The sequence below is a fragment of the Chroicocephalus ridibundus genome, chromosome 3 (assembly GCF_963924245.1).
Source record: "Chroicocephalus ridibundus chromosome 3, bChrRid1.1, whole genome shotgun sequence".
NCBI classification, from domain to species: Eukaryota; Metazoa; Chordata; class Aves; order Charadriiformes; family Laridae; genus Chroicocephalus; species Chroicocephalus ridibundus.
The window spans coordinates 28,153,903-28,181,225 of NC_086286.1; the positions used below are offsets into that span (position 1 = coordinate 28,153,903).

Here is a 27,323-nt window from a genome sequence, read left to right on the forward strand (position 1 = left end):
TGGCTGCTGCTGGGGACTTCTGTTGGACTTGCATCGAGAGGCAGTCTTCTAGTGTGGAAGATCCTGTTTCATTAGTAGCTCCTAAAACAGTTTTTAGAAAGGAACCATCAGTCTCCGCTGTCATAATTAATATTTGCTCAATTGTGCCTATTTACTTTGTGTTTTTAATGGATGCAGAATGTATTAAAAATACCGGAACCTAATCAAGCTAATTGATCCCCAGTCAAAGTACTATTTAGGTTTTGTTTGTTTGTTTGGTTTGTTTGGGGTTTTTTGTTTGTTTGTTTTTTATGAGGCAAGAGGCAAGCAGTGCTTAAACAGACAGGTCAGGAGGTAAAAGAGATACAGATGATAGCTGCATCTTTCATAACCATAGTCTCTAGCATTCTGTGGGCTCTCTTGTGTGCTGACAGCACAGTGAGACTCACAAACATATCAGCAAGAGTGGGGAAATGCGATGAAGGTTTACTATTAACCCTGTTAAAGCATTAAATTCTCTAGATTTCTTTTCTTTGATTTCTAGCTGATAATAGACCTGGGAAGAGTTAGGCTTTTTGGCAGAAGATAAAGGCAGTCTTCTTAACCTTAATTACTGTTCCTGAATTTGAATAATATCTTTGCTTATGAAGTTAATGGCACAGGCTAAAAGTTATGGAAAATTCTACCCAAAGTTATAAAAAATGATACCCAGGAAGTTGTTATGCTGATATTGAAATAATGGCTTTGCAGCCTAATTTCTGTTTGGGTCACCCACCTTTCTAGATAAAATAAGATGCCTTTCACATTACTGAACCCCAGTTTTTTTTCTAACATTTTCTTAATGCAGCCCAGAAGGAGAGGCAATTAAATCATACAGCTTTCTTTCACCCTCTGCCTTCTTCCAAAGAAGCGTCATGTTCTGTATTCCTTAGGCATCAACAGCGCATGAATGAGAAACAGCGTGGGCTTCACTGCTCTTCTAAGGAATATATAATTATTTTCTGTGTTCTAAGAACAATTATTCAAAAAGTGGCAAGGATATAAAAATAAATACAGTAAAAAGATGCACGCTGCATATAGTAGGAGCACAATTGGATGAAGGGAAATTAAACTTAGAATATTAGGAGGTAAAATTAATATTCTAAAGGCCATCATTTTATGATTCCCTCAGAGCACTAGCTAAACCCATCTTTTTCAGTTCTCGCAATCAGTCTTTCCAGACGTGTATGTTCCCTTCATCTCAAAATTCCCCACAACTCCCAAACACAGTATGTAAGTAAATGCGATGATTTATAAACCCTTGAGGTTTCAGAAACAAGTGCTTATATAGTATGACTAATATGCAAGCGTGCGCTGCTGCCCCCTGATGCAGGGAACGTTAAATCTCTTTGAGAGTAGCCAGGCAATGGCACGCAGCCCACCTTCTTTCTCATATTAATATATGGCCATAGATGTATTTGTTTCTGCTTGGACAGATATAAGATAATGTCTCTCCCTTGGGTAATTCAATATTTAAACTATTAGTTGAGGGGAGAATGAGGAGAAGGAAGAAGAAAGAAATGAGACGAAGGGAAAAAGCAGCTATGCATACCAACTATGAAAATGTTTAAAAAAATTTTAACGAATATAAACTGTGAACAGGAACTCACTTTTAACGCACAGTTTTGTTTTAAGTTAGTACTGTTTGGTAAAGGTAACATTTATGGCCACCTTTGGCTAGTACTTCTGGCAATTATAACTCAGTTTGTCTTTCCTGCCTGTTTATTCCTCTCCCTCCCATGCACTGGCTAAATTTGGGAATGTAAATTATCCGTAGCAGAGACTTTCTCAGCGGGATTTGCTGGTGTAGGTTCTTGCAGGGTGGGTCCTTATCTCCATGAAGGCTGACAGAGGGTGCGAGGTGGAAAAATTAGTTTGTGTGTGACACTTAGGTCCATCGTCACAGAAATCGGCAGCAAGCAAAGGAAGGTGTGGCGCGAAGCCCTCAGCACGGCTCACGCAGGTGCTCAGGTGCCGTCTGGCCGTACACACAAAGTTAAACACGTCTGCTCGGTTTTGGGCCCGGCTGTAATTACCGTGGTGCAGCGCCGACACGCAGGCAAGCCCGTGGGTACGACAGTGGTACAACAGGTTTTCCAAAAGACCTCGTAAACGGAGAGCGTGGATTAATTACAATGAAATAGAGTTACGGGAGATGACTGTTTGCTGGTTTTGGTGGTGGTGACTTTTTTTGAAGTTGCAAACCTGGAGCTCTACCTGAATGAGCAAAACCGAGCCATGATGCTGCAGCCTTGGTGGTGCGCGGAAGCAACAGAAGCAAAGAACCAACACAATTTAGAGTTTCTGAAATCTAGTAACATTTGTCTCAAAGCCCCACTTGCCAGATTCACGTAATTTACTGATTTTTATTTTTCTTTTCGCCCACCCGGGGAGCCTCCCAGGAAGCCCTCGCCGCCCCCTTACCCATGGGCAGTGCTGACAGGCCGGGCCCCTGGGGGCGAGCGGGCTTCTGCTGCGGGGTCCACCCGCATTCGGCAGCGAGACCGAAGGTGCCCAGACTCGTCCCGGGCATGGCTTCGCGTTGGAGGAGACGAGAAGGGCAAATGACCGGGGTGCCAAGCCGCCGGCCCGGCATAGGCCCTCGAAAGCTCCTGCACCACGGCCCCGGGCAATGTGCGCCGTCTCCTAGGAGACACCGGCGGGCGGGAAAAGACTACAACTCCCAGAATGCCCCACGGGCGGCGACGTGCCGGGCGGAGGCGGGGCGGAAGTGGGTTCCCGGGCAGAGCGGCCGGCCGGGCCCGGTTCCGGGTGTCCCTGCTCCGGCGGCGCGGAGGGAAGGGGGGGGAGGAGAAGATGGCGGCGGACTTGGAGGCGGAGGTGCAGGCCATTGACAAGAGCCTGCTGGAGTGCTCCGCCGAGGAGATCGCCGTGGTGAGGCGACGGGCTCGGGGCGGAAGGGCGAGAAGGGGTTGGGGCCGGGAAGGAGCCGGGGCTGGCGAAGCCGGCGGGCGGCACCGGCCTGCGCGGCCGGCGGTGGGTCCGTGAGGGCCGGGGCGAGGCTGTGCCCGGGGAGGGGCGGGGGGGCGAGCGGGCTTTCCGTGAGCTCAGCCCTGGCTGGCAGCGGCCTCCCTGGCTGGCCTGGTCCCGCTGTTGTCGCCGGCGTCTCTTCTGGCAGCAGCCGAAATCGGTGGCCAGCGAGCAGCCAGCTTTTCCTGTTGTTCTGGCTGGCGCAGGTGGCTCCCCAGCAAGCCGCCTGGACCTGGTCTGCCCCAGAGGAAGAGGTCCCGGCCTTCTCCTAGCAGCTGAGAAGTTGGGCTCTCCTGCCGGGTTTGCTGCCTTTTCGCAGCTCTCTGCCGGCAGTCGTGCCTCGACGGGAGAAGATCTGACCCCCTCGCCCCCTGCTCTCCCCCCCCTTAATTTAGGTGGATGTCTGATCCCAAATATGCTTTGTAGTGTTGGAGTTTTGTTACAGGATTCTTCCTTCCTCCCCAGTATTTAAGATGCAGTTCTGGCAAAAGCTTGCACTAGTTAAGCTTAGGACTGTTAGAATGGGACGTTTGTAGAGGAAATATTAGTAAAAACAATGTAATATTTGAAGTAATATACTTTTGTTCATATATTTTTCCTGCTTTTGTGAAAAGTAGTTGAAAGGGAAGAAAAGTCTTGAGGGTAAAGTTTTACGAGAAACCTTTGTTTCTGGCATAAATGTCAGATTTTATAGGCACTTGTGCATTTGAGGAACTGGATTTATATGTTAAAATATTGGGACTGCTCATGGGTGTATCTGTAGGATAAGACCTTGAAGAGCAGTTGTGCGTATTTCAATGAGAATTACAGTGGCTGCTTTCCAAAAGAAAATGAAAGACAATGTTATAATTCAGACTATCCTCAGATTATGTGGGTATACCTACAGCGCAGACCGAGGTATGATTAGATGGGCAAATGTGCATAGTTAGCCGTATACCAGCTAGTTTAGTTCCAGGATTAGTCTTCCTTCCCCTCAACAGCAAACCCAATAATTCCATCAAATACTTCACAAAGTGGCCCAAACTGAGCCCAAATTACCTTGTCTGTGTGAGGAGCAGATGTTTTTTTTGCGTCATACTGTAGATAAACCAAAGGCGAATGTGCACCAAGCGGAACACCTTTAGGAATTTGCTATAGGTTCGAGTGCCAGTTTAAATTTAGTCAATTCTTTCTCGTTTTTGTTCTCTGTCATTACCAGCACAAGCCACAATTCTGAGATCTATCGCTTTCATATCCACAATGTGCTATCGACAAAATGCTGCTGGCACTGCCTGTTTGTATATGTAAACAACGTACTTGGGGTTTAGCATTGTTTTTCTCCCTGCGTTGCTTATAGCACTGCTTTGCTGATAGCCCAATATTAACACAACAAATGCCAGCCTAAATCAATAGTTTTAGTACTTTAGCTTCAGTTTCTCATCGCAACAACTTAACGATAAACTTCTAAATAACAATGATCAAAAGAATAAATTATCTGTAACAGAACATGAGCCTACACTGCAAATATTTATTTGTGTAGCAAAGAAAAACATAAATTGTACCTTTTAGCTTTTGAAACAGTAAACTGAGTTGTTTTATGCCTTGTGTTACATGTTTTGTTCTCCTAGTATCCCTTACTAAAATGTGGATTTAATAGAAACCCTGATTAGGTATTTACTTACATAAAATGTTATTTGATCAGTGCTTTTCAGTTTTTTTTTCCAGGGCAGTCAAAAATTACTACAGGAGAGTAAGTCTGAGGGGGGAGGAAGTGAAGAGGAATACACTTCCCTTTTTAATAAAAACCCCCCTTGTGAGAGTAGAACATTAGCTTTTCTTACATGTGACTTCAGGTTATAAGATAAACAAATACTAGTTGAAAACTTGCCTAAAAATGCTTTTGTTAAAGAACAAATTCCAGAGTTTTGAGTAGTTTTGCTTGGAGTTCAGTGCCTCCCAGGCAGCGATTTAGAAAGGCAGCGCAACATGTGGATGCACATGTATATATTTCTAGTAACAATTTTACATGGACAACAGTACTTTGAGTTGCCTTTCTGGTAGCTCTTGAAGTGACATCTGTTCCCTTGATCTGGTAGCCTGTACTTTCTTCTGATATTCTTTTAGCTGGGATCTGATTTTCAAAACTGTATGCACAGTTATGTGTATAGAACTGGCTCCAGAAAGAGATTTAGGTGTGATGACGTTCAGTGTTGCCACGCCTAACTTTCAGGCAACTGCTCCCAGAATTTTTGGGATGGGAAAGCCGTTTACTCGAGGAACAAGAATTTTCTCTGGCTAGGTATTTGTCTGAGCTTGTAGTGTAGGTAATATGCAATGTGTATTTTCTAGATAGAAATTAGAAATGTACTGCTGAGTTAAAAGACTGGAATTAAACTTATTTTGCTGAGAAAAATGCAGGTGTAATAACTGATATATGCCCTAGCAAATAATCTACAAATGATCTTATTAATTGGAAATCGTGGAAGAAATGAAGTCAGTTTCACTGTGATTGCGTCAGTTCCTGGCGGTAGTAGATATTTGGCACAAATGATGAAAGGAGAGGAAAAGATTAATGAGCTAGGGAAAAAACCTGAATCAAATTCTTAGTAATGCAAACTTTACTTTTTTCATTTTTGTGCTGTAGTCTCTGAATCCTGGTGGGAATGGTGAGATTATCTGTAAACTTCTATATTGTTGGATACAGCTTCTTGGCAACCTTTTCCCATGGATTTTAAGAAGTCAAATTTAGGGAAAGAGAAGTGAGGAAAGCATATTGTTCTACCAAGAGCTGTACTGACAAATAAGTTTGGGGTTTTTTTTGTTGTTGTTTTTTTTTTTTTTTTTTTAATATGGGGTTCTGCTTTAGAAAACATAATCTAGTAAATGAAAATGCTACAGTATATTAAAAAAAAAAAAAGCAGAAATGCAGCCATTCTTAAATGGCACAAATGCTCTGCTGACTGTATGTCTGTATACTGAAGAATTTACTACAACTGTGTTGTCTCAAACATAAGTTCTTTAGTCATAAATAATTCGGAGTAAATCAAGCTGTAACGTTTGATTATCAAACCCATTTATTTTGGTATAATTAATTCTTGGTTTTCATGTACAGTTTTAGGTTGATTCTGAATTCTTTTTCTGAAGTTGCCAGGGGGTATCTGGTTGTCATATTTACAATGAGAAATGGCATACTAAGGCTGTTTATGTAACAAAGGATTTAATCAGTGCACACTTGCAGTATGTGCTTGCTCACATTTGTTTATTCTAAAAACCTTGCATCCTTAATTTACAGTCTGAACTTTTATAAAATTGTAATCCACAAGGCAGAAATAAAACAAATGCTGTCCTAGAGGATTTTTTTATTCTTTGTGTGTATACAAGGGAAAAAAAACAACTAGAAAAAGCTGTGAGGTTTTCAGTGGCTTATAGCAGGTACAGTAGTTTGATGGCTTTTAAAAACTGTCAACATTGTTTTTTTTACAATTGATTGACTAAGAGAATTCATGGCTCTAACATCACACTTGAAATAGTAATTCAGATAAGTTATTTTGGTGGTAGTAGAAACCAAAACCTTGTAATTTTCCTACCTGCTTTGTTGAAATTAAATGAGAGAGGGACTGTTACCTAATGCTGTGTTTGCCATTCTCCTTGTACTTTTTGTCTTTGCCTGTTCCTTGCCAACTCCAGGCTTCTGCTGCTTCTCTGTGTCCCCAGCTGGCAGCATCAGTCTGCACTCCAAAGAAATGCAATCAGCATAGTCTAGGCCTTATTCTAAAAGTCACTGCTAATGTTGGGACGTTTTACTGGTCATGAATCCTGGGGGAAAATTTTTAATTTTGTGGTTTTTGAAAAGAATTTTGCATGTCAAAAGGATAAAATGTGCAAGCAGGGAAACAAATTATTCCTTTCCTAATGTCTGTTTTCTGTGATCATCTAGATTTAACACTTAAAAGGGAGCATGGCTTTCTAGTTTTGCAATGTCATTTTAGATTTTTTATTTAGAAAAAAAATTAATCTTGATGGATAGAACTATGTTTGGTATTTTTATTAATGAACAATTTGTGTTCTCATTCCTTTTAATTTAAAAGAAATGGCTGCAAGCAAATGACCTTCAGAAAGAAGTATACCAGCATCTGGCCTATTATGTACCAAAAATTTACTGCAGGGGTCCCAACCCTGCCCCTCAAAGAGAAGACATGCTGGCACAGCACATTTTGCTGGGACCAATGGAATGGTATCTTTGTGGCGAAGATCCCGCATTTGGTTTTCCAAAGCTTGAGCAAGCGAACAAACCTTCCCATCTCTGTGGACGTGTTTTTAAAGTGGGAGAGCCTACGTATTCCTGCAGGTAGTTCAACTTAGCATTGTGATGTATTTATAATTTGTGAAGTCATGAAACATTTTTCAATAAGAATATACTGTCCTAATGAAAAGTTAATACCCCAAATATATTTTTAAAGTAACCTTGCAGTGTTTCATGACAGGTGGGACCAGGGGAAAACACACTGCAGATCTGTAAATAGGAGAATATTTATTACTGTAATATAGAGTGTTTTCTGTACAATAGAAATGCAAGACTTAAGAAAGTGGTTGGGGAGAACTGTCAGTGTGATCATAAATAAGTGGGCAGGTGTATGTGTGTGTAATTCAGGTGTTTAATATCAGCTGTCAGTGTTGATCCTGTATTTTAGACCTCTTTCTGTGACCTGTTCCTTCCCTAACTCTGTCTCTAGATCTCTCTAAAAATACCATTTTACTTGCAAGAGGACAGTAAGTTACTAACCAATTACAAGTATTTTAAAAATCTTCAGTTTTAAGCCAGTGTATAACTAGCTGTGTATTCATTATTTTATCATCTTCTCTTTCCTGAACCATCTGTAGCTTAAGTTTAGTTTGTATCCTCTCTGTCACAGATTCTTCTTGGTTTGTATGGTTTCTACCACTCTTCTGGAGACTTGAACACTTGGTGGGGTGACAGGGGGAGGGAATGTGTGTCTTATTTCAAGGGTTTATTTTTCTGTGTTTCCGTTGCCTTCGTTTACAAGGAGAGAATGATTGTAGAAGAATTTTACTCTCTAGTGCTCTCCTCTTCTAGAAACATGATACCTTATTTGCCTTATTTGCTGAAGTTCTTATTCAGGTTGGACTTGAGATACTTACCTCAGCAAGCTGCCTCTTCTGCATTTCTGTTTCAGTGATCAGTCAGAACAGGTAGTTTTGGAAATGTTTTGAGACCTCTTATATTGAGATGGATGAGATTAGGCTGGTGGGTACTTCAGATACTTTCAACCACTAAGAAAATTCCATCTCCTCTTAGGTGTTCTTAGGTTCTTCCTTCACACCTGTGAAAAAGTGGAGGGATCTGGGTAGGGAGGCTGAAGACTATCAGAGGCTATAAAAAGAATTTCCGCAGTTTCTTTAGTACCTTTTCATGAAATCTGGTCCCAAAGAACCAAAAAAACCAAACCTCAGAACTAGTGTTTTAATTGCAGCCTAGAAGTAATACGTTAATGATCAAGTGCTCTTCATATGGACTAATGAAAACTGTGGGAGTTCTGTTAATTTCTTCTAAACACTTTTTCAAGACCAACAACTCAATATGTAAAGTGTATATCCTTGAGAATACTGTCAGGTATGATGAAAACATAGACTAATGCAATCCATTGGTGTAGAATTTTGAGAATGAGTGAATGTACTGTTCATACTCAGGGTCTTTGTTTCAGTAGAAAAATGATTTAAATACAGCAATATAATCACAATGCCATTCAGATTAAAAAGGATGGTAGGCCATCTTGTCCAATCTTCTGCTCAAGTCAGAGTCAGCAGTGAGTACAGAACATTTTTGCTGTTGCTGCTATCAAGATGGAGTCTCATCTTAAGTACTGAATGTAGGTGTAAAACTGTTAAAGTTTCTTGTGTGTTAATAATTTTCCTCGATTTATAGATGGTAATGAAGAATGATGAGAGTTTTAATTAAAACTTTTCTGGGGTACAGAAAAGAATTGTTTTCTGAGTCCATGAACTACATCAAAAGCAGTGGCTTTTCTGTCCAGTTGTGAAGTGGTCTGCTTCTGCTTTAGGTATAAGCACCCTTATTTGTTTGAGAAATTACTTGGCAAATGGTACTGAGTTTGTAAGTGTATCACCACAAGTTCAGGGCTCTGAAGAATCAATACACGATATTGTAGAGCTGATCTACCCAAACCTGTAGGCATATTGTTGCAATCAGTGGTTTTGATTTTCTTCTAATAAAAAAAATAAATGAAGAGAATTCTTGATAACATTTCATAGCATCTCTGATGTTTTCTTTTGACCAAAATAAGTTGTTTCTCTGAATTCTTTTTTTAATAATAAACATTATAAGACATTCATTCTCTTTTTTACATCGCAAAACTCGTCTCCCTTAATCTTGAGGTCTCTTAAGTTAGTTGCATTACATAGTTTCATGTATTTTCAGAGTTTCTCAGGGAGACAGTTAAATACAATGCATAATTGCCTCATTCATTTGTTTAGCCCCTTTTGCTAGAAATACCGCTTCTAATATAGCAGTGCTTGTAGACAGGACCTTATTATGGTCTCTGATCTCCTGGTTGTTGAAATTGCATTCTCGGACCTCCTTAGTGAGCTTGTAGGGCTAAACTTAGAAGCAGAGGTTTGATGTAATCAGTTATGTGCTGTCTTTCCAGCATTCAGTGAAAAAAATGTCTTTTGTTTAACAAGATTGTTAATGCTTGTACTCTGTACTTGAGAGAACTTGCTTGGGTTTATACTGTATACTGTCTGTACCATGTTCTGTAATTCATCTGTTTACTTGCTTATGTACTTGTCTCACCTTTTGAAGGCAATGGCTATATTGCCCAAATATACATGCTACCCATGTAGCCTCCTCTTAAAGCCTTTTTTTTTCTCCGTCATTTGTTTCCTCCTCCTTGGAAGCCATTCCTTTCCTCTTTCAGAATGATATGTATGTTAGTCAGAAGGTTCATGTTGGTGATACTTGAAAATTACCTGTTGTAAAATGTCTGATTAAAGGCAAAACCGTTTGTTTAATGCTTCTCCCCCCCCCCCCCCTTTTTTTTTTGGTTGCTTTTTTCAGAGACTGTGCAGTTGACCCAACTTGTGTGTTATGCATGGAGTGCTTTCTTGGAAGTATTCATAGAGAGCACCGATACAGGGTTAGTAATACTGTTGGAATATATGATGTAGTCATTAATCATTAGTAATTTTGTATGTGTATGAAACTCCTTGCTTAAAGTTTAAGAATGTATACATCATTTCAAAATTTTGAATGAGCATAAAATTTGGAATTATGTCTACAATAATCTTATAAGAACTTAAGTGTTTTGATCTGAGTGTAAATTCTGGAAGTTAACACTTTAAAATATTGAGCAATTAACTTTATTGCACGACAGTTAAGCTCACAAATGTATGTTATTTTTAATATATACCCTTTAGTGAATTTTGCAGCAATAGAGTTGGTTTTTGACTTGCTTTGACCTTGATATTTGACTATTTTTAGAAGGTATTGAAAAACCTTTATTAAGAAACCACTTTTTAAAAAGACTGATTTCCTTTAAACATCTGATTTATTACCAAATTCTGTACAATAGCAGGATTTGTGTTTGTTTTTAAACATCAAGTTAAAATATAAAGCTAAAACTGTAGATGTTGCTTGTTTCAGTAATATACTGCTATTAGTAGTACCTACAAAAACCCTACAAAGAAACCCAAGAAGGCAACAAACCTACAAACACCCAAGTGTGTTTTTAAACCAAAACGCTAAGTGAAAACTACCAGTGTAGCCTTTTTGTAAATCTGTTTCTGACAGTACTGCACTGCTGTTAATGTAAATCTGATCACTGCATGCTTACGCTGAGCACTAGGATTTAGGGAAAAAAAAAAACCTCAAACACAACAACTTGCCCCAAGAAACCCAACCCAATTTGCTGATATCAGCATACTTCCTGCATGGAGGTTTTTAGTTTGCAAGCTTAGTGAATTAAAAGGTCTAGGTGACATCTGAAAGTGTAAGCAAATATCCTTTCAAATGTCCGTCTAACTTTGTTGATGCTGTAGGGTGTACCTGTACGTACAGAATGTACCTCTGTGACAAAAATGGGTGAAAGAATAATTCTTCTATGCATCAATTAATATTTGTGATTCAAAAAAATATTATTACACGTACTAATTTGAAGTGATCTTAGCTTTAAAATCAATTTTATTAAAACAGTGTAAATATATTACAGTTTCCAGATACTTTTTTCTATGCTTACTGAGACTTCTGTGAAGAATTTGTAAATTTTGTCTGTAAACTCCTGTTACTGTAAACAGCACATCTTTTACTCACTGTGTAATAGTGCTATATGAAATGACTTAGCTTGTTCAGATTAAAAATGTGAGAATCTGAAATAGTACAAATGGCATTGCAAGGAATAGATTCAGAAAAACTGAAAACCAGAAGAAACCTACAGCCTTCAGGTGGGGCAGAATGGGTGTGTGTGAAGCTTTTTTTTTCTGTTTTCTTTTGGCATAGGCAGATGGGTGAAGTAGATAAGCTTTCAGCCATCATAGAAGCAGGCGTGGTTTCACTGCGCTTTTTTAACAGGGTACTGGCTAAAGCTATCAGGTGTTGTGATCATGCTTTTGTAGTTCAGCTGTGACTACTTATTTCTTAACGTGCGTGTATGTATATGCATATTCACATTAACTGTTTTGCTTTTAAATAATTTTAGATGACAACATCAGGTGGTGGAGGGTTCTGTGACTGTGGTGATACAGAAGCTTGGAAAGAAGGTCCTTACTGTCAAAAGCATGAACTGAACACTTCAGAGACTGCAGAGGAAGAGGTAATAACAATTAAGGCATCATGTTTCAAAACACTGTTAGCTGTATATATATATGTGTGTATGTATATAGATGATTCATATGAGGTTATTTTTAGTCTTGTATACCATGCATGAGTGATGGGAGGAAATTTAATAGTAATACTTGAACCACACTATGTGTTAGACAAAATTAATGTCTTGTCTAACTTTAAGGTGTTATTTCGAATGGCGTTTTTTACTTGAAGGCTTTATTTTGTATGTTCTTGGTCACCTCTGCAGCTTTAGTTCTTTTCTTTATTTTTTCTGTCTGATTCTGCAAGGTGAAGGGAGTCTGCCATGTGAGGGAAAAAAAAAAAAAGTCTGTATGTTTTCATGTGCATGAAGAAGCCAAATTAAGCTGTCTGTGCAACATATGTTCTGATTCTTACCAAAGTAAAGTGCACAGGTTTTTTTAAATCAAAATAACTTGCTGTTACAGGAAAGCTGTAATGGAGATATAAGATAGAGGTCTAGAAAAGCTTGTTTGGTATAGAATCATGGAATCATTTTGGTTGGAGGAGATGTTTGAGATCATCAAGTCCAACCATAAACCTAGCACTGCCAAGTGCACCACTAAACCACGTCTCTCAGCACTGCATCTACCTGTCTTGTAAATACCTCCAGGGGTGGTGAGTCAACCACTTTCCTGAGCAGCCTGTTCCAATGCTTGATAACCCTTTCAGTGAAGAAATTTTTCCTAATATCCAATCAAAACCTCCCTTGGTGCAACTTTAGGCCATTTCCTCTTGTCCTATCACCTGTTACTTTGGAGAAGAGACTGACCCCCACCTTGCTACAACCGCCTTTCAGGTAGTTGTAGAGAGCACTCAGGTCTCCCCAGAGCTTCCTTTTCTCCACGCAAAACAACTCCAGTTCTCTCAGCCACTCCTCATAGGAAGGTAAATAGAGAACATATATCAACCACTTCTCATAGCGTAACAGCTTGGACATATTAAATGTAAAAAGACGTGCTACTTCAAGTATGAATTCAAGCTGCTGGACTAACTGTTACAGAACACCATTGTTAATAGTTTATGTATGTTCAAAAGGAAATTTAACATGTTTGTGGAAGGAAAAAATGATCAGTGGCCATTTCAAATTGCAGATACCATTTTTCATGTGGGAAGTATTAGTGTCTTAAGTTACTGGAGACCAGAGGAGCGTTCTGTCCTTTTCTTATATTTGTCCCTTCTCAGGAATGAGTGGCTAGTGCTCCAGCCACTTATGTCTGTTCTTATGTAATATGATTTCTGTGAGGTTTTTTTGAAGAGAAAATATAAGGCAGATTTTTGGAGTAATTTTGCTGATCTGACGGTTTAAGTGAAGCAACTTAAAAAAACAAACAACTTAAAAACAAAACCAAATCTGTATTTGCGGTGACAGTGGCCCTTCTAAAATCTGTTATCACTGTCTCAACCCTAAGACTCTGACATCTCTGTATGGAGCTACCACTTGATCTACACACCAGTTTACATGAGTGGGTGGCCTTAGAAAACTGTTCTGAAATCTTGGGTGGACTGCTACTTCTGTGTCCAAAAATACTCACACAGTGAGCGTGACAGAAAAATTAAGGTACTGGGCAGGCTTTGTGCTTCTTCCCTGTGAGCGATGGGGATTTAGATCTCTTCTGTTACGCAGTGTTGTGTTTGAGGTAGATCAAGGACCATTTGTTGAGCATTATCAGAGCCTGTTCTCTGCCTTGCCCAGATACGTGTCTTTGTTGAAAACGCTGGGAAGGGAGGCAGTGCTGCTGTTGCTGCCTACGGTTTGCCTTTGCCATTGGTGACTGATAGTTCTCCATATCCTAGAGAAGTTTTAAATAAAGCAAAAAAAAAGAGAAATGGCAGTTATTAATATTCCTGTAAAGCTTCCAAATATTCCTAAAAAATCTTGGGGGATGTGGATAAGCTTTACTGGTATAGGTGAATTGCTGACAGTCAGGGCCTTCCTGTAGATAATACAGACTTAAGTTCTGAAAAGGCGACTGTGGCCCTTTTTATACAACATAAACTGTAGTGAAATACAAAATTTGGTATTATGTAATCCTAAAACAGAAATTGGGCTGCTGTTAAATATTTTACTTGGCTAACAATTACACGTGCTTCAAAATACCAAATGATGAATTGAGTCAGTGACCCAACGTATATGTCCAGGTGACCTGCAGGGCATGCAGTGTTCCCTTTCCAGATTTGTAGAAGAGGTCCTAGTTGTTCTGAGCATCAAAAATTTGAAATAGTAGAAGAGGTTTTTAATGTTTTCTATTCACACACAAATCTCTTGAAATGCATTGGAAGGAAATGGCAGTGATACCTGCACTACCTGAATCAGAGTTGGCAGTGGTTCTCATTTGCTGCTCCAAACAGTAGTCCCTTTGACTTTGCAGGCTGAGGGAGCATTCCTCTTCCTCCCCTTCCTCATTTCAGTTCCCCCACCTGCAGCAGCAGCCATGCTGCTCTGGCAGAGAGAGGATGATGAGTTTATGGTGGCTGCTGCAGGCATCAAATGGAGGGCACCCCGGAGAGTGCAGAATGGGCAGAAGTGGGTGCATGGTCCACATCCAAAAGGGGAACAATTGTCTGTGAACAAGACTGAGCCATGGGTAAATCATTATGAAATACCTAGTTACATTTAAGCATTTAATTATTTATATACCACAGCATGTAAGAGACGCGATCCGGGTGTACTGGATGTTGTATAAGGTTGGATAGGTAAGACTTCGGCCTCTAAATGCATGCTACATATAAAACAAGGCAATAGGTGCATAGTTGTTTGTATTCTGCAGTTTACTAATATTGGTAAGTGGAACAAAAGATACAATGGTTTCAAATTATGTTTTTGAAGGCATTGCAGAAAGAGCAGATATTAATACAGCTGAATTTAAAAGTTCTTCAGAAGAACTATCTTAGAAGGTCTACAGAAATGGGAACAATGAAAGTGAAAATGGAGAGGTGTGTGAAAAATTAAGTAGGTGGTCAGAGGCAAGTTAACATTTAGGTATTGAATGTTAGGTTGCTACTTTGATGTTTGTCAGTGAAGAACTGAAAAAGAAAAAAGGATTGTTATTGACTATTCCTTTCAAATGTAAAGTCATTTAAAGATAGACATCATTAAAGATGCTACATCATCTTTGACAGTGAGAGGTGCAAATTTGACGATTTCTGTTTTGAATGTCATGTAATTTCTCAATTGCTATTTATATTTATTTTCCAGGATCCTCTTGTGCACTTACCAGAAGACATGGTGGCAAGAGCTTATAATATTTTTGCCATCGCATTTAAGTATGCAGTAGACATATTAACCTGGGAAAAGGAAAATGAATTGCCTGGCCTAGAAATGATGTAAGTATGGTATTTGTCTTCCGTCTTTTAAAGGATTGCAGGTATTTACAATAGAAAATGCAAATTCTGATTTTAAGTATCTTTTCCCCCTTTCCCAAAATTGTCAGGAATACTTTGTAGACAGTGGACTAAAATAATTTTAATAGATTTGGCTTTCTCATATGTCTTACTTTTGTGATTATGCAGCCCGTATCTCTGCATAGCGATGATGTAACAATGTTTTTGATACCTTCATTTTCTTAATATTGAAAAGGAAGTATCAGTAAAATACAATACCCTAAAACACGTGGCAGGTTAATTTCTTACGATGAAAGTTACTGAAATTGTGATGACAAAAGTATCTTGTACTTTTGGTGATCCGCTTATTACAAATTTTGAAGCATTACAGAATGTTTAAGTGTATTAGAGCATCATAGTTATCATGGATTCATTTGTGACATCTTGTTAAGATCTTTTACTTGGTGTTGTGTGAGTAGGAATGCTGTGTAAATAAATGATGGGAATCAAAAGATTGACTGAATCTATGTAAGCTTAATAAGTTATGGTTTTGAGGATTGTTGAGTTTGGGCTTTTTAAGAGATTGCCAAGTTTTTGTTGTCTAATAGATCTTTATGCAATACTGGGGAAGCAGGTCTGGCAAAATAATGCCAAGACCAGTCTCTAAGAAGCGCTGGGGGAATGTACAGCTGCACTGGAAGGAAATGTATTTTCCTTGGTAGGAAACTATCAATTCATAATCGACAAATATTCAAAGATAATACTCAGACTTAAGTGTTGTCTTAAGATTTTGCTCATTTTGGACTCAATTCTGCAGGAAAGATGCACATTCCTATAGAAGTTAAGGGGTGGCTTGTCCTTTTCAAATAAATAGTTGAGAGATGTTCTGGTGTAGCAAAGGAAGCCCAGGCTTGGGTTGTCTGCTTGTTGGAAAACTTTGTTAAACTAGAAGTTGATTTTTTAAAATTACATTACTTTGAATTATATCAATTCAATCCTTACTTTGAAGTGAGAAGAGTGACACTTACTACTGCATGCTGTTTAATGATGAAGTCCATACCTATGAACAAGTTATTTACACTCTTCAGAAGGCTGTCAACTGCACACAGAAGGAAGCTATTGGTTTTGCAACAACAGTGGATAGAGATGTAAGTAAATTAAGTAGTAGAACTTCTAATTATACCTACCCTAATATTTATTTTATATGACTAAACTTACTTTAGTTTTTTTTTTTTTCCCCAAAGGGTGTGGTTAATGTAATTGAGCCCTGTGTGCGAGGCCACCCTAAAATGTCTTAACTTATTGGCCAATCCAAACCAGACCTAATATTGAATGTATGTTTCAGTGTAACTGTATTCCAGTAAGTCTTGTGAGTGTTGACAGCAAGGTGTCTGTCTGCCACACACACTGGGAGCAGCTTTGGCTTGTATGCCTTACTATACACCAGGGAGCTGACATTGAAAGAGCCCCTATATTTGCTTCAAGCATGGGAAGTGCTTCTCAGTGTTTATCCAGTCAACTGTGAGGGATAAATCTGTAACTGACCGCTTTTGTTACAGTGTTCATGGAACTATTTGGGGCTGGGGTGTTATTTATTTAATTTTCATAATTGTCAAATGATAACGGCAGGAAAAGCATTTCATACAGTGTTTAGAAAGAGCAATGAGTTCAGAATCACTACGTGCTGAATATAATTTTAACTAATATGTCGGTCTCAAAAGCACTGTCAGCTATGTTTGTATTCTAGCTTGTGTGCATTTTTTTAAGAAAGGGACACTTTCTAGGGACAACTGCTGCTTGTTATTTGTGCCATGAGCCTGTAAGCAGTTGCTGTGAAAGTGAGTGTCGTTTTATATCGTTTTGTTGGCTTGTGGCTTTTTCTGGGGGATGGTGTGGGGAGGGAGTCTCTTCCAAAATGGCAATGAGTGTGTCATTTTGGGTTGTTAAAGTACTTCAAGAAGGTCAGTGGAAAAGGAAATATAACCGCTTTATATTACTTAACACAGAACTAGATTTTGGTTTATCACTAATCTGTTTTTGTGATATCAGTAACTAAAAGATTCCCATCTGATCCCTGAATATGCGCTGATGAGCACATGCTGTGTATTGTAGCACTTTGGAGATTTTTTCCCTACTGTTGATCCCTGTCCTACTTCTAAATACATACGTGTATGCATACATACATGTGCACATGTGTAAAAGAAATGAGGTTATGCCTGAAACGGTGATTTGGCATCAGACCGGATCTAAGATGTCAGTAAGCTGTTCTGTCTACAATACACTATAAATCAAATCAACTATCTATTTTAATATATGTATTGACAGTATAAAAAAACTGGAAACCTGGTTTTGAAATAAATCAAGTGCTTTAGTTGTATGTTTAAAAGACCAACTACTGTTAATACCTACTTTTTAAAAGGCACTGAAATGTCTGAAATGTCTTTAAATTCTACCAAAACTAATGATTGATGCATTAGTACTAAAGATAAGTTTTCAGTATTTTAAATAAAAGTAGTACGATGGTTACATCTTAAAAACAATATTATACACAGAAAATTTAGTATGGCAGGTAGCTGCATATATGGTATAATTTTTGTTTCTTTTAAAAAATACAGGGTGCATTTTGGAAATCCAAGTATGTAACTATCTCCAGTACTTTCAAAAAAGGAAATAGCATGAAAGAAAAAGTGGTTAACATGCATTTGAAACTTTTACTGTATCTTTTATAGTAATGTAAAAAACAGCATTTGAACTTCTTTTAGAAACCGGTGGTAATGTTACTTTTTTACAAATTTAAAGGGACGTAGGTCTGTTCGATATGGAGACTTTCAGTACTGCGATCAAGCAAAATCAGTAATAGTGGTAAGTAATATTATCTACTTATTTGCCTTATCTTAAGAAAAAAGAGGCTTTGCTACACAGTTTTGTGATATTGTTACCATAATGACAAAGTGTTGGAGATGCTATTTACCATATGCACACTAGAGGTATCAAAATACAGGTTTATGCTCTGTTTTTGTTTTTTTTCTTTTTTTCCTACTGTGGTCTACCTTGCACCCAAAATAATTTCTTAAAAAGAAGTTCTGAGACAACCTTTCCCTTCAGAAAACAGACTTTGATCAGAAACTTCAAATGTAATGTTTTAAAATTGTGTGTCAGTTCACATCAGTGAAGTTAAACTATTTTAGTTTTTCTCCTGTAGTAGGAAGTTGTCGGCGTCTTTCACAGCCACAACTACGGAAATTATTACTGATTTAATCCAAGTGTGAAACTACAAATACACTTTCATTTTATGTGTCTGTATTTATACGTGTATATATATATTCATGATACCTATATATTACAAGGTTATTCCATGTAAGAACACGGGGATAATATTTCTATTTAATTTTTCTTTAACTGCTGCAGTGCGGTACTTAATCATATGAAATAAATATTTCATGCATAATACTGCTAACACTGAAAAACAAATACTGCAACTAGAGTTACTAGCCTTAAACTATTTAAGGTATTTTGAAAACATTAATGTATCTTTAAAGATAAAGTTGTGCAATATTTTTAACTTGCCACCTATGCAGTCAAAGAACAAATAGTTTTTATGTGTAATGTCTAACTACTAAGGTTTCTAACACAGAGATGAGGGCAAATTCTTTTTTTCTTGTTGAAACTCTGTATGTTTAATTTGCATTTTTGAAAATAGTCCACGGACAATCAGTTTCTTTCCTTGGTGGACTGCTGTGTGACTTGCATATCATGTTGTGGGGGACAAACGTGCATGGCTGTCTTAGGTTGTGCGTGGGACTGCTTATCAGTAAAATGCAGCAGATCCGTGTGTACCTTGATAAGAGGCCAAGAGTGGAAAATGGATTGGCCTAAATATGTTAATATTGCATAATAAGGTCCTTCAAATATTAATAGGGTAAACAAAGTTCAGACTTTTTTGGCTTTGTTTCTTACCTATGTAGATGTTAGTAATTAGAATATGTATTAGTATTATAAATTATTGAAATTAATCATAGGAATGTTGTGTTTCTGTACAGAAATATATGCTAGTCCTCACTTAAATATGCATCACTTCCTTTTTTCTTTTCTTTTTAAGAGAAATACCAGTCGTCAGACAAAGCCATTGAAAGTACAAGTTATGCATTCATCTATTGTTGCCCATCAGAGCTTTGGTCTGAAGCTCCTAACTTGGCTTGGCAGTGTTATTGGATATTCAGGTGGGCAAACTTGAAGTTTTTTGGGATAAGTTAGAGAGTATTTGTGAGGCAAGCTGAATTCCTGAAGCAATGTTGTCTACTTATTGCAGATATGTAATATATAAAGCAAAGCTATTAATAACATGTTTGACTTCATTCTGTTTTCTCTTATTGGAGTGTTGTTCTGAGTTCTGACTTCCATATGAAAGTGCTACCAGTCTTGCTTCTCGGATACTGTTCTCTGTTTAGTTGCTGTTGAACAGAAGCTAAGAATCGCTGTCAAATGCTGTATGCCAACAAGCTATTTTTCAGTCCCTAGTTCTTTTTAAATGAATGCAGTAAGCTGAAAATAACCTGTCTGATTAGATAAAACAGAATTATTCAGAAGTAATTTGATGAATGATGATGAAAGTGATTGCTTCAGATTTTTTGCTAAGTGGAACAACAGAGAAAACACAAGGATGTGTGGAGGTTTTTGAGTAAGTATAGGAGCCAACAAAGTATTAATCAGACATTTAAAAAGAGGTTTCTTCAGAGGAATCAAGACGCACAGTATCATTTTTATGGGAAGGCTCTGTCACTCTTTTGACTTGGTTCCTCCTTTGTCCTGTTGAATCATAAAGTTGTGAAGATGTGGAGCATGAGGGGAAATAAAACAAAAATGTGTCAAACTGCTGATAAGTAGAAATGTAGATACAGTCCCAAATGCACTTGGTGTTCTATGCATCTGTAAATGTTAATAAGAATTACTAGCAAAGTGCACTCAGCTGTAATATTCCATATATGTTCTGCCTAGTTGCAAGGTTTCTTCAGATGATATGTTTTATTAGACTGATAGCTGAAAAACTAGCCAAGATTTCAGGCACAGGATCTCTATATTATGTTATCTTTTTTGAAAGATAAGTAGTTTATGTTTGTATGAATTAATTTTTAAAGATACATAAATCAGAATTTGGAAAAGTTATGGTAGCAGTTTGTTCAACTATTTGCCAGTGTTGCTGGCAAATAATAGGTATTAATAGAAAGGAGAGACATGAAGATATTTAATTTCTGAGATAAATTTTTCTTTCAGTGCAATGTGTAGGCAGGCACTGTCTCTCTCAATTTCCTAAAGCCCTGTTTTGTGCCATGTCATTTGTGCCAGGTGACAAAGTCACTAATTTTCAGCACTGAATTACAGTTGCAAAAAAGCAACTTGAATATGTTAATGGGGCATGAAATTACAGATTAAAGCATTGAATTTATAGTTTGATTTGTGTGTGTGGTGTTTCTGAAATTCTGCAGAGTTCACTTCATTAAATGCAGTGTCCTTTATGATGCAAAAGGGCAAAAATCATGTTTGATGCTAAGCAGTATGCATACGTTTTGTCTGTGACCTACGTGCTCAACTGCTTGAAATGCCTTACACACCCTGGGATGCAGTCTTGCAGTTTGCTTTGGAGTCTGGTTTTGTGAAATGCACTCTTGAAAAAGTGGCCCCCACCACCCCCAGCCCTTTTCTTTAGTAGGGGTAGGGAGAGGAGGGAGAAAAAGGGCATAAAAAACCCCCCCATGGGTTGAGATAAAGACAGTTTAACAGAACAGTAACAGAAGAGAAAATAATAATAATGGTAAAAGAATATACAAAATGGTGATGCAATACAGTTGCTCACTACCTGATGGCTGATTGCCCAGCCTGTTCCAAGCAGTAATTGTGGATTCCTGCCCCCCAGCCAACCCCCATTTATATATTGAGCATGACGTCTATGGTATGGAATATTCCTTTGGCCAGCTTGTCCTGTCTATGCTCCCTCTCAGCTTCTGTGGGAAGCTGAAAAAGTCCTTGACCTAATGTAAGCATTACTTAGCAACAACTAAAAAAATATGTGTTATCAGCATTATTCTCATACGAAATCCAAAACACAGCAGCCACTAGGAAGAAAATTAACTCTATCCCAGCTGAAACCAGGACACAAACACACCCCCAAACATCTAGATTCTGCTCAATCAGCAGAATCAAGCAGTCTGTAACATGGGGCGATAGAATTGCTGTGCTTAGGTGGTTACACTCCAGTGTCCCTGACCAAAGGGCGATTGGCGGGTGGAGGGCTCTTTTGCTGTGCCACAAAGTTGGGCTGGATGATTGCTGTGAAATGAGTGTCAAACTCTTGTCAGTGAATAAAGGGGAAAACCTTGCTACGGAACTTTGTCACAGCTTGACTACCACATGCTTTCCAGTGAATGGCAGTTCTTCGGGAATAAGCATCCTTTGCCAATTGTTGAACCATGCTGTAGTTCCCATTAGTTTGTTACCCTTCATAACAGTAGTTGGAAGAGAAATCTGCAAGGCAAAAAAACCCAAACCAAACTGCAACAGGGGTTCACAGACTATATAGAACTGCACCATGCAGTTCATGGTATGATATATATACAAGGCACTAAGCCACTGCCAAGTCTAGCTAAGAAGCTGAGATGGCGAAGCAGCGTGCAGAAGTAAGGACTAATGTGTGTAAGTCATATAGTTGTTTTAGTGACTATGCATTACCTGCAGTGCAAACATTGTTAATACGAGCATGTCTGTGTTGTGTTCTGTTGCAGGTGCAGGCTTGTCTGCAAGCATATAATAACTTACATGTTCATATAATAACAATTATTACTTCTTTCCATTAGAAAAAAAATACACAGAGGAGCTTTAAAATAATAGCAGCTAGTAAGTGTAAACAAAAAAAACTCATGAGTATATGAGTCGTTTCATATATGAATTATATTTTCCTTTTGATAGGACTCTAAAGAGGAAAAACATAACCTAGAAGATTAGCCTGCTGTATAATTATTTCTTATATTAGTAGGCCAGCAGTGCTTTTAAGAAAGCACATTTTTATTTGATAACTTTGAAACAAATCCTTGTATTTGGCAATTTTCACAAGGTTCCTAATGTTCCATAAGGTTAGGGTGAAACTTGCAACCTATAAAATATTTGTGTTTCTGTCACCAAAATATAAGCAGCGTTATTCAGTTGGCAAGGAAATGAGAGCCCTATGGCTTCTACTGTGTCTTATGAAAATTCCAGTATGTCAAAATGATGTATAATTTTGTGTTAAAAGTATAACTAACTTATATAATTTCTCTTCATTAAGATGGTCTTCGTCGGATATTGTGTCAGGTTGGTTTGCAGGAGGGGCCAGATGGTGAAAATTCTTCTCTTGTGGATAAGTTGATGCTGTATGATTCTAAACTGTGGAAAGGTGAGTTTTGTCAAACTTCCGGAAAATACTAAGGAATGCTATGCATAAAAGTTTTCCCTTTACCATATCTGCAAATATTTGATAATTTTTACAGTGGTGTATTATAGATAGAACTGCCCGATTTGTTATAATCTGTCTCTTCATGATGCACTCCAAATATATTGAAGACAAGAGCATAAGTAGACCATTTGGAGATGGAGTTAGTTTTAGATGTAATTTTTCAAAGTATTCTGAAATTAGGGCTGACTTGAATATGCAGATGGCAGCGATAGTTAAGGGAAAGCGAGTAAACAATAGAGTGATTTGGGGTTTGTCTGCTTTATAGAATCTCAGCATCTATATCATATCTACCAAAATGCCCCTCTTGCAGGGATAGCACAGAGGTTTTTGATTTGTGTTTGTGTTCATGAGGTACTCTTAAATGTTCTGAGAAGATTTTGTGAAAACTACTGTTCTGTTATTTTAGAGCCCTTAAAGTTTTAAAAGCCTGATAGATATAATGGGGGTGGCTGGAAAGTTGTAATTTTGGGGAAGTGGGGGTAGTTAATTTCTTCTTCCTCATGGATTCTGTGTCTGACTTGATATTCTGAAAGGGCATGTAAGGCCAGGTGTAAGAAAGAGAAGCACAAAGAGAATGCAGAGAATGATGCAATCTATATGTCCTTTCTTTATTTAAACATGAATATTGTATTTTGAAGATTGCTACCTGCCCCCCAGTATCTCCTGTTGCTCTTCAGTGCTGAGGTACAGATATCCTGGAGAGTACTTTTGGGAACTGTTTTGGGAACTTCTTAGAGCAGCAATAAATTAAGTAAGAAGTAAGGTAGAAAGCGTATGGAGAAAATTGCTATTATTTTTTTTAGGTTTTGTTTCTCTAATACGTTTGTCTTGTGGGAGTGAATTCCTGGCATTCAGATTTTTACATTTTTTTTTTCCCCTTGAAAATGTTGTGATCTGAAAGGTATTGCTTTTGTAGACCACTACAACATTTTTAGTACAGGTTTTGTTAGGATAATGTCTTTCATGTAAGCAAGGAGTAACTTTTGCATTTTTATTTCAACACCAATATTTCTGTACTTCTTCATGTATTCCATAGTTACTCTGCATTAAGGAAATAGTATAATGGCTTTTGACTTAAAAGTGACCTACAGAAAGAAATGGTACATACGTGCATGTATTTCCAAACTACAAGCAGTCGGTTCTTATTTGTACTGATAAGATTTTTCTGGGATGCTGCTCAAACAGACTAGGAATTCAGAGATAGCTAAGCAGTTTATTTTGAAGAGTTTTTCATACCTAGCAGAATTTATTGCAGTTCCTGGGATTTCTCATAATAGCATGCTCTTTTTTTCCCTCAGCCATCCAAATCCTCTGTTTATCCTGAGGAGGAATAGAGTTCCAGTCTTGTTTGCCTGACTTGCGTTATATTTGAAGGTTTTTGTTCCTATTCAGCAGCTTGGTGTTATCTTATACAGGAGTAATAAATAATGCCACTTGAAGAATTTTGTTTTATATATTCTTCATCCTTTGCTACCACCTGACAGACTTAATCAAAGCAGCTTCTGCTCTGAAATGCACACTTAACCTCATTCTGTAAAAGTTTATTTATATAAATGTTCCATAATATATGTTGATAGAAAATAGTGACATGCAATATTTCATTCATTTTTCTTGACAGGAGCTAGAAATGTGTATCACCAGTTATTCATGAGCAGTCTACTTATGGATTTGAAATACAAGAAACTTTTCGCTATCCGCTTTGCAAGAGTAAGTATCTTTCTTACAAAGAGCCATTAAATGCTTAAACTGTCTAGCCAAGAGAGTTTAGTTAGCGTACAGTCCTTCAAATTAACTGTTATCCAGAATTCTTTTCCTTTTTTTTTTTTTTTTGGAAGTGAAAAGTTGAAATAAAATGCTGACTACCTTATTTCTGTCTTCAAAATATTAGTTATAATGGCATCTCATCTCCTGGGAAGAAAATGGGTTTTCCAGACTCCCCAGAACTAAAGCAGTTCAGCTGTTTTTGTCTTCACCGTCACCTATGCAGGCTATCACTTCTTAAGAGCTAATCGCTTCTCATTGTTGAGGTGTAAGCTGTTACAGCGCTACTCAAGTAGTGCTGAAATCCAGTCATGCTGATTAGTATTTCTGCAGTAACTAATATTTGAAATGCTTTAAAGCAGCACTGCAAAATTCTGCTCACTCTGCTGAAGACAAATAACTTTTTTGAGTAGAAAATAGAATACTAACCTTTATTGGGAAAATGAGAATGAGTAGATCTCATGTGTGAGCAGATTAAGTTGTCATGTTCTTTGTACAAAATACCTATATAATAATCTGTAAGAGCTACTCTTCCCTTTATCATGGCATTAAAGTTTCCCAGAGCAAACATTTAAATTAAAAAATCAGGTCAGTGTGGATTAGAGGTGAATTTCCCCTTGTTGTTTAGAATTACCGGCAGTTGCAGAGAGATTATATGGAGGATGATCACGAACGGGCAGTATCGGTGGCTGCTCTGTCTGTCCAACTCTTCACTGTACCTACTCTGGTGAGTAGTGCCTGTCTTTCTTTTAAAAACTGATAGTTGGCACTCCTTGCCTTTTTTTGCCTCCTTCTTAATAGAACTATGAGCGATTGCAGAGTGATTTTATGAAAGATGACCACGACAGAGAGTTCTCAATTGCTGACCTCTCGATACAGATATTCACAGTGCCTTCTCTTGTAAGTACTGAAAGACCAAAAAAGGAAATCTTTATTTGTTAAAAGCCACTCAAGGTTCTTGAATCAAGACTGCAGATTTCTTTTAACATTACTGTGGAAATGCAGGGCACTGCTGCTGCACAGCAGTCGGACTGTTTACGGAGATTGCTATGGGTTTAGAAGTTAGTGTTCAGCATTGCAAAGCTTGAGTCTGACTTCCCAGAGTGGGCTGGGTACTTTTGATTTTTCTTTTTACATTTTTCTTTTACTTTTTTTAGAAAGAAACTTAAGTTTTTATTTAGAAACACACACAACACATTTAAATTCCTCATCATACTGAGCCACACTTACTGTTTGTAGAAATCTACGTTATGGTTTGCATATCACTGTTCCAGAGCGTACCATTCTGGTGCGGATTTATAAATGATCCACTTTATGTTAATTTTCCAATCAACACAAGTGCAAGCAAGAATTGTTTCATGATATTCCCTACTTCCTTTGGTACTTCTAGACTCAGACGATGCCTTCTTTCAGGTTCCGAGTTAATTTTTGTTACAGTGCTTCACGCACTGTTACTTCGCCCAGCTCACTAACTCTGCTGGTCTTTCACCAGCTTATCCTTGTTTGGAAAACGTATTTTTTTGCTCCAGTCTCCAAATAAGTCTGTCTTTGCTTGTATTATGAACCAAACAAATTAAACTTTGGAGCTGTACTGGAAATAAAAGTCTGATTTTCATAGCCAGAATTGTTTAAAAAAGAATGCTTCTGAATCTTTCCATATTTAATCAGCTTAATTGAGTTCTACAATTCAATAGTAGCATGGCTGTTATGATACTGAGCAAAGTTGGTTTTCCATTTCCTAGGGGTGAACGTTATTCATGGGAATTCAACAGGACCTCAGGATTTTGTTTCCATGGTTCAGGGCAATATTGTGTTACCTCTTTTAATTTTGATGCTGTCAATAACAACGTTGCCAATGTTCAGACTTACAGTTAGACTTAACCAACTAGTATTATTCAAATGGTTATGGTATTATTTTTTCCTTTGGCAGATGGGGTGGTGGAATATGTGTATTAATACATATATTTTTTTTAAAAAGGAATTTCAGACATTTCCTTTGTGAATAATTGCAGTGTCCCTTTTACATGTTTTCTATTTCAACAGCATGCAAAAACAGTAAAGCAAATTGGTTTTGACTGTTCTGTAGAAGGATAGAATAGACTGATGACATGAAAATAATTATGACAAACTCCTACCATATGAATTAAGAATTATTTTTTTATATATTTAGACCCATTCATTCTTAACTGGATGAATAAGTTGGAGAATGTAAAACCACTGCACCACCCCCCAGTAACATTTCCAAACTGATCTCAGTAATTTAAGAGCTTGAGCTCTCAAGTAACTGAGGTTTTTTGGTTTGAGGGAGGATGGGTGGCTGTGTTGGTGGTGATTTTTTTGGGGAAAATGTTAACCATTAGATTATTTTTTCCCCCTGCAGTAGCATTTTAGAAACTGTGTTTTGGAGTATCATTAGCAACTGTAGAACCCAGAAGGTCTAGTCAACAAACACAGTATCATCGATAGATCGGAGTGGCCAGTCTTCTTGAATCTACCAGCCATATAATAAAATACTCATGAGATCTGGCAACTCTAAGACTCATCCCATTTACCTTGGAGAACCAACAGAATGGGGGAGTTCTGGAAGAGCTCAAGTAGGAGATGGCAGTAACTTTATAGTGCCGTGTACTCTGTTGTGGGGTTGTGTTAGGTTAGGTTGGGTGTGGGAGACGATCAGCAGATTTTCTGATGCCTGTTGATTTGTTTCGTACAACACATGGACATATGTGGTAGCCCTTGAGGGGAATCATAAGTCATTTCACATGATTTCCATGGGGAAATTGCACTATACAGTTCCTTAGCAGTTCAGAAGACGCCCTGTTCACCACAGCGCTTGACAGTTTGTAAACTGAAAACAGAAGAGCTGTCACTCCCCTAAAGGACTCATACTTA

At 38.0% G+C, this 27,323-nt stretch overlaps 1 protein-coding gene across 3 annotated transcripts in view; it reads left to right on the forward strand.

Moving 5' to 3' along the window:
• The first annotated feature begins 2,766 nt into the window (after positions 1–2,766).
• Positions 2,767–27,323, forward strand: part of UBR2 (ubiquitin protein ligase E3 component n-recognin 2) — a 59,033-nt gene continuing 34,476 nt past the window's right edge. For 2 of the 3 annotated variants that reach the window (XM_063328554.1, XM_063328556.1), the window contains exons 1-11: positions 2,767–2,913; positions 7,077–7,336; positions 10,085–10,163; positions 11,721–11,834; positions 15,063–15,190; positions 16,197–16,335; positions 17,987–18,049; positions 19,287–19,407; positions 22,503–22,610; positions 24,289–24,377; positions 25,233–25,331. In XM_063328554.1, the coding sequence (XP_063184624.1) occupies positions 2,836–2,913; positions 7,077–7,336; positions 10,085–10,163; positions 11,721–11,834; positions 15,063–15,190; positions 16,197–16,335; positions 17,987–18,049; positions 19,287–19,407; positions 22,503–22,610; positions 24,289–24,377; positions 25,233–25,331 (1,278 nt within the window). In that variant the 5' untranslated portion in view covers positions 2,767–2,835. Of the gene's footprint in view, positions 2,914–7,076; positions 7,337–10,084; positions 10,164–11,720; positions 11,835–15,062; positions 15,191–16,196; positions 16,336–17,986; positions 18,050–19,286; positions 19,408–22,502; positions 22,611–24,288; positions 24,378–25,059; positions 25,159–25,232; positions 25,332–27,323 lie in introns of all 3 variants that reach the window. The other variant, XM_063328555.1, reaches the window with a different exon arrangement.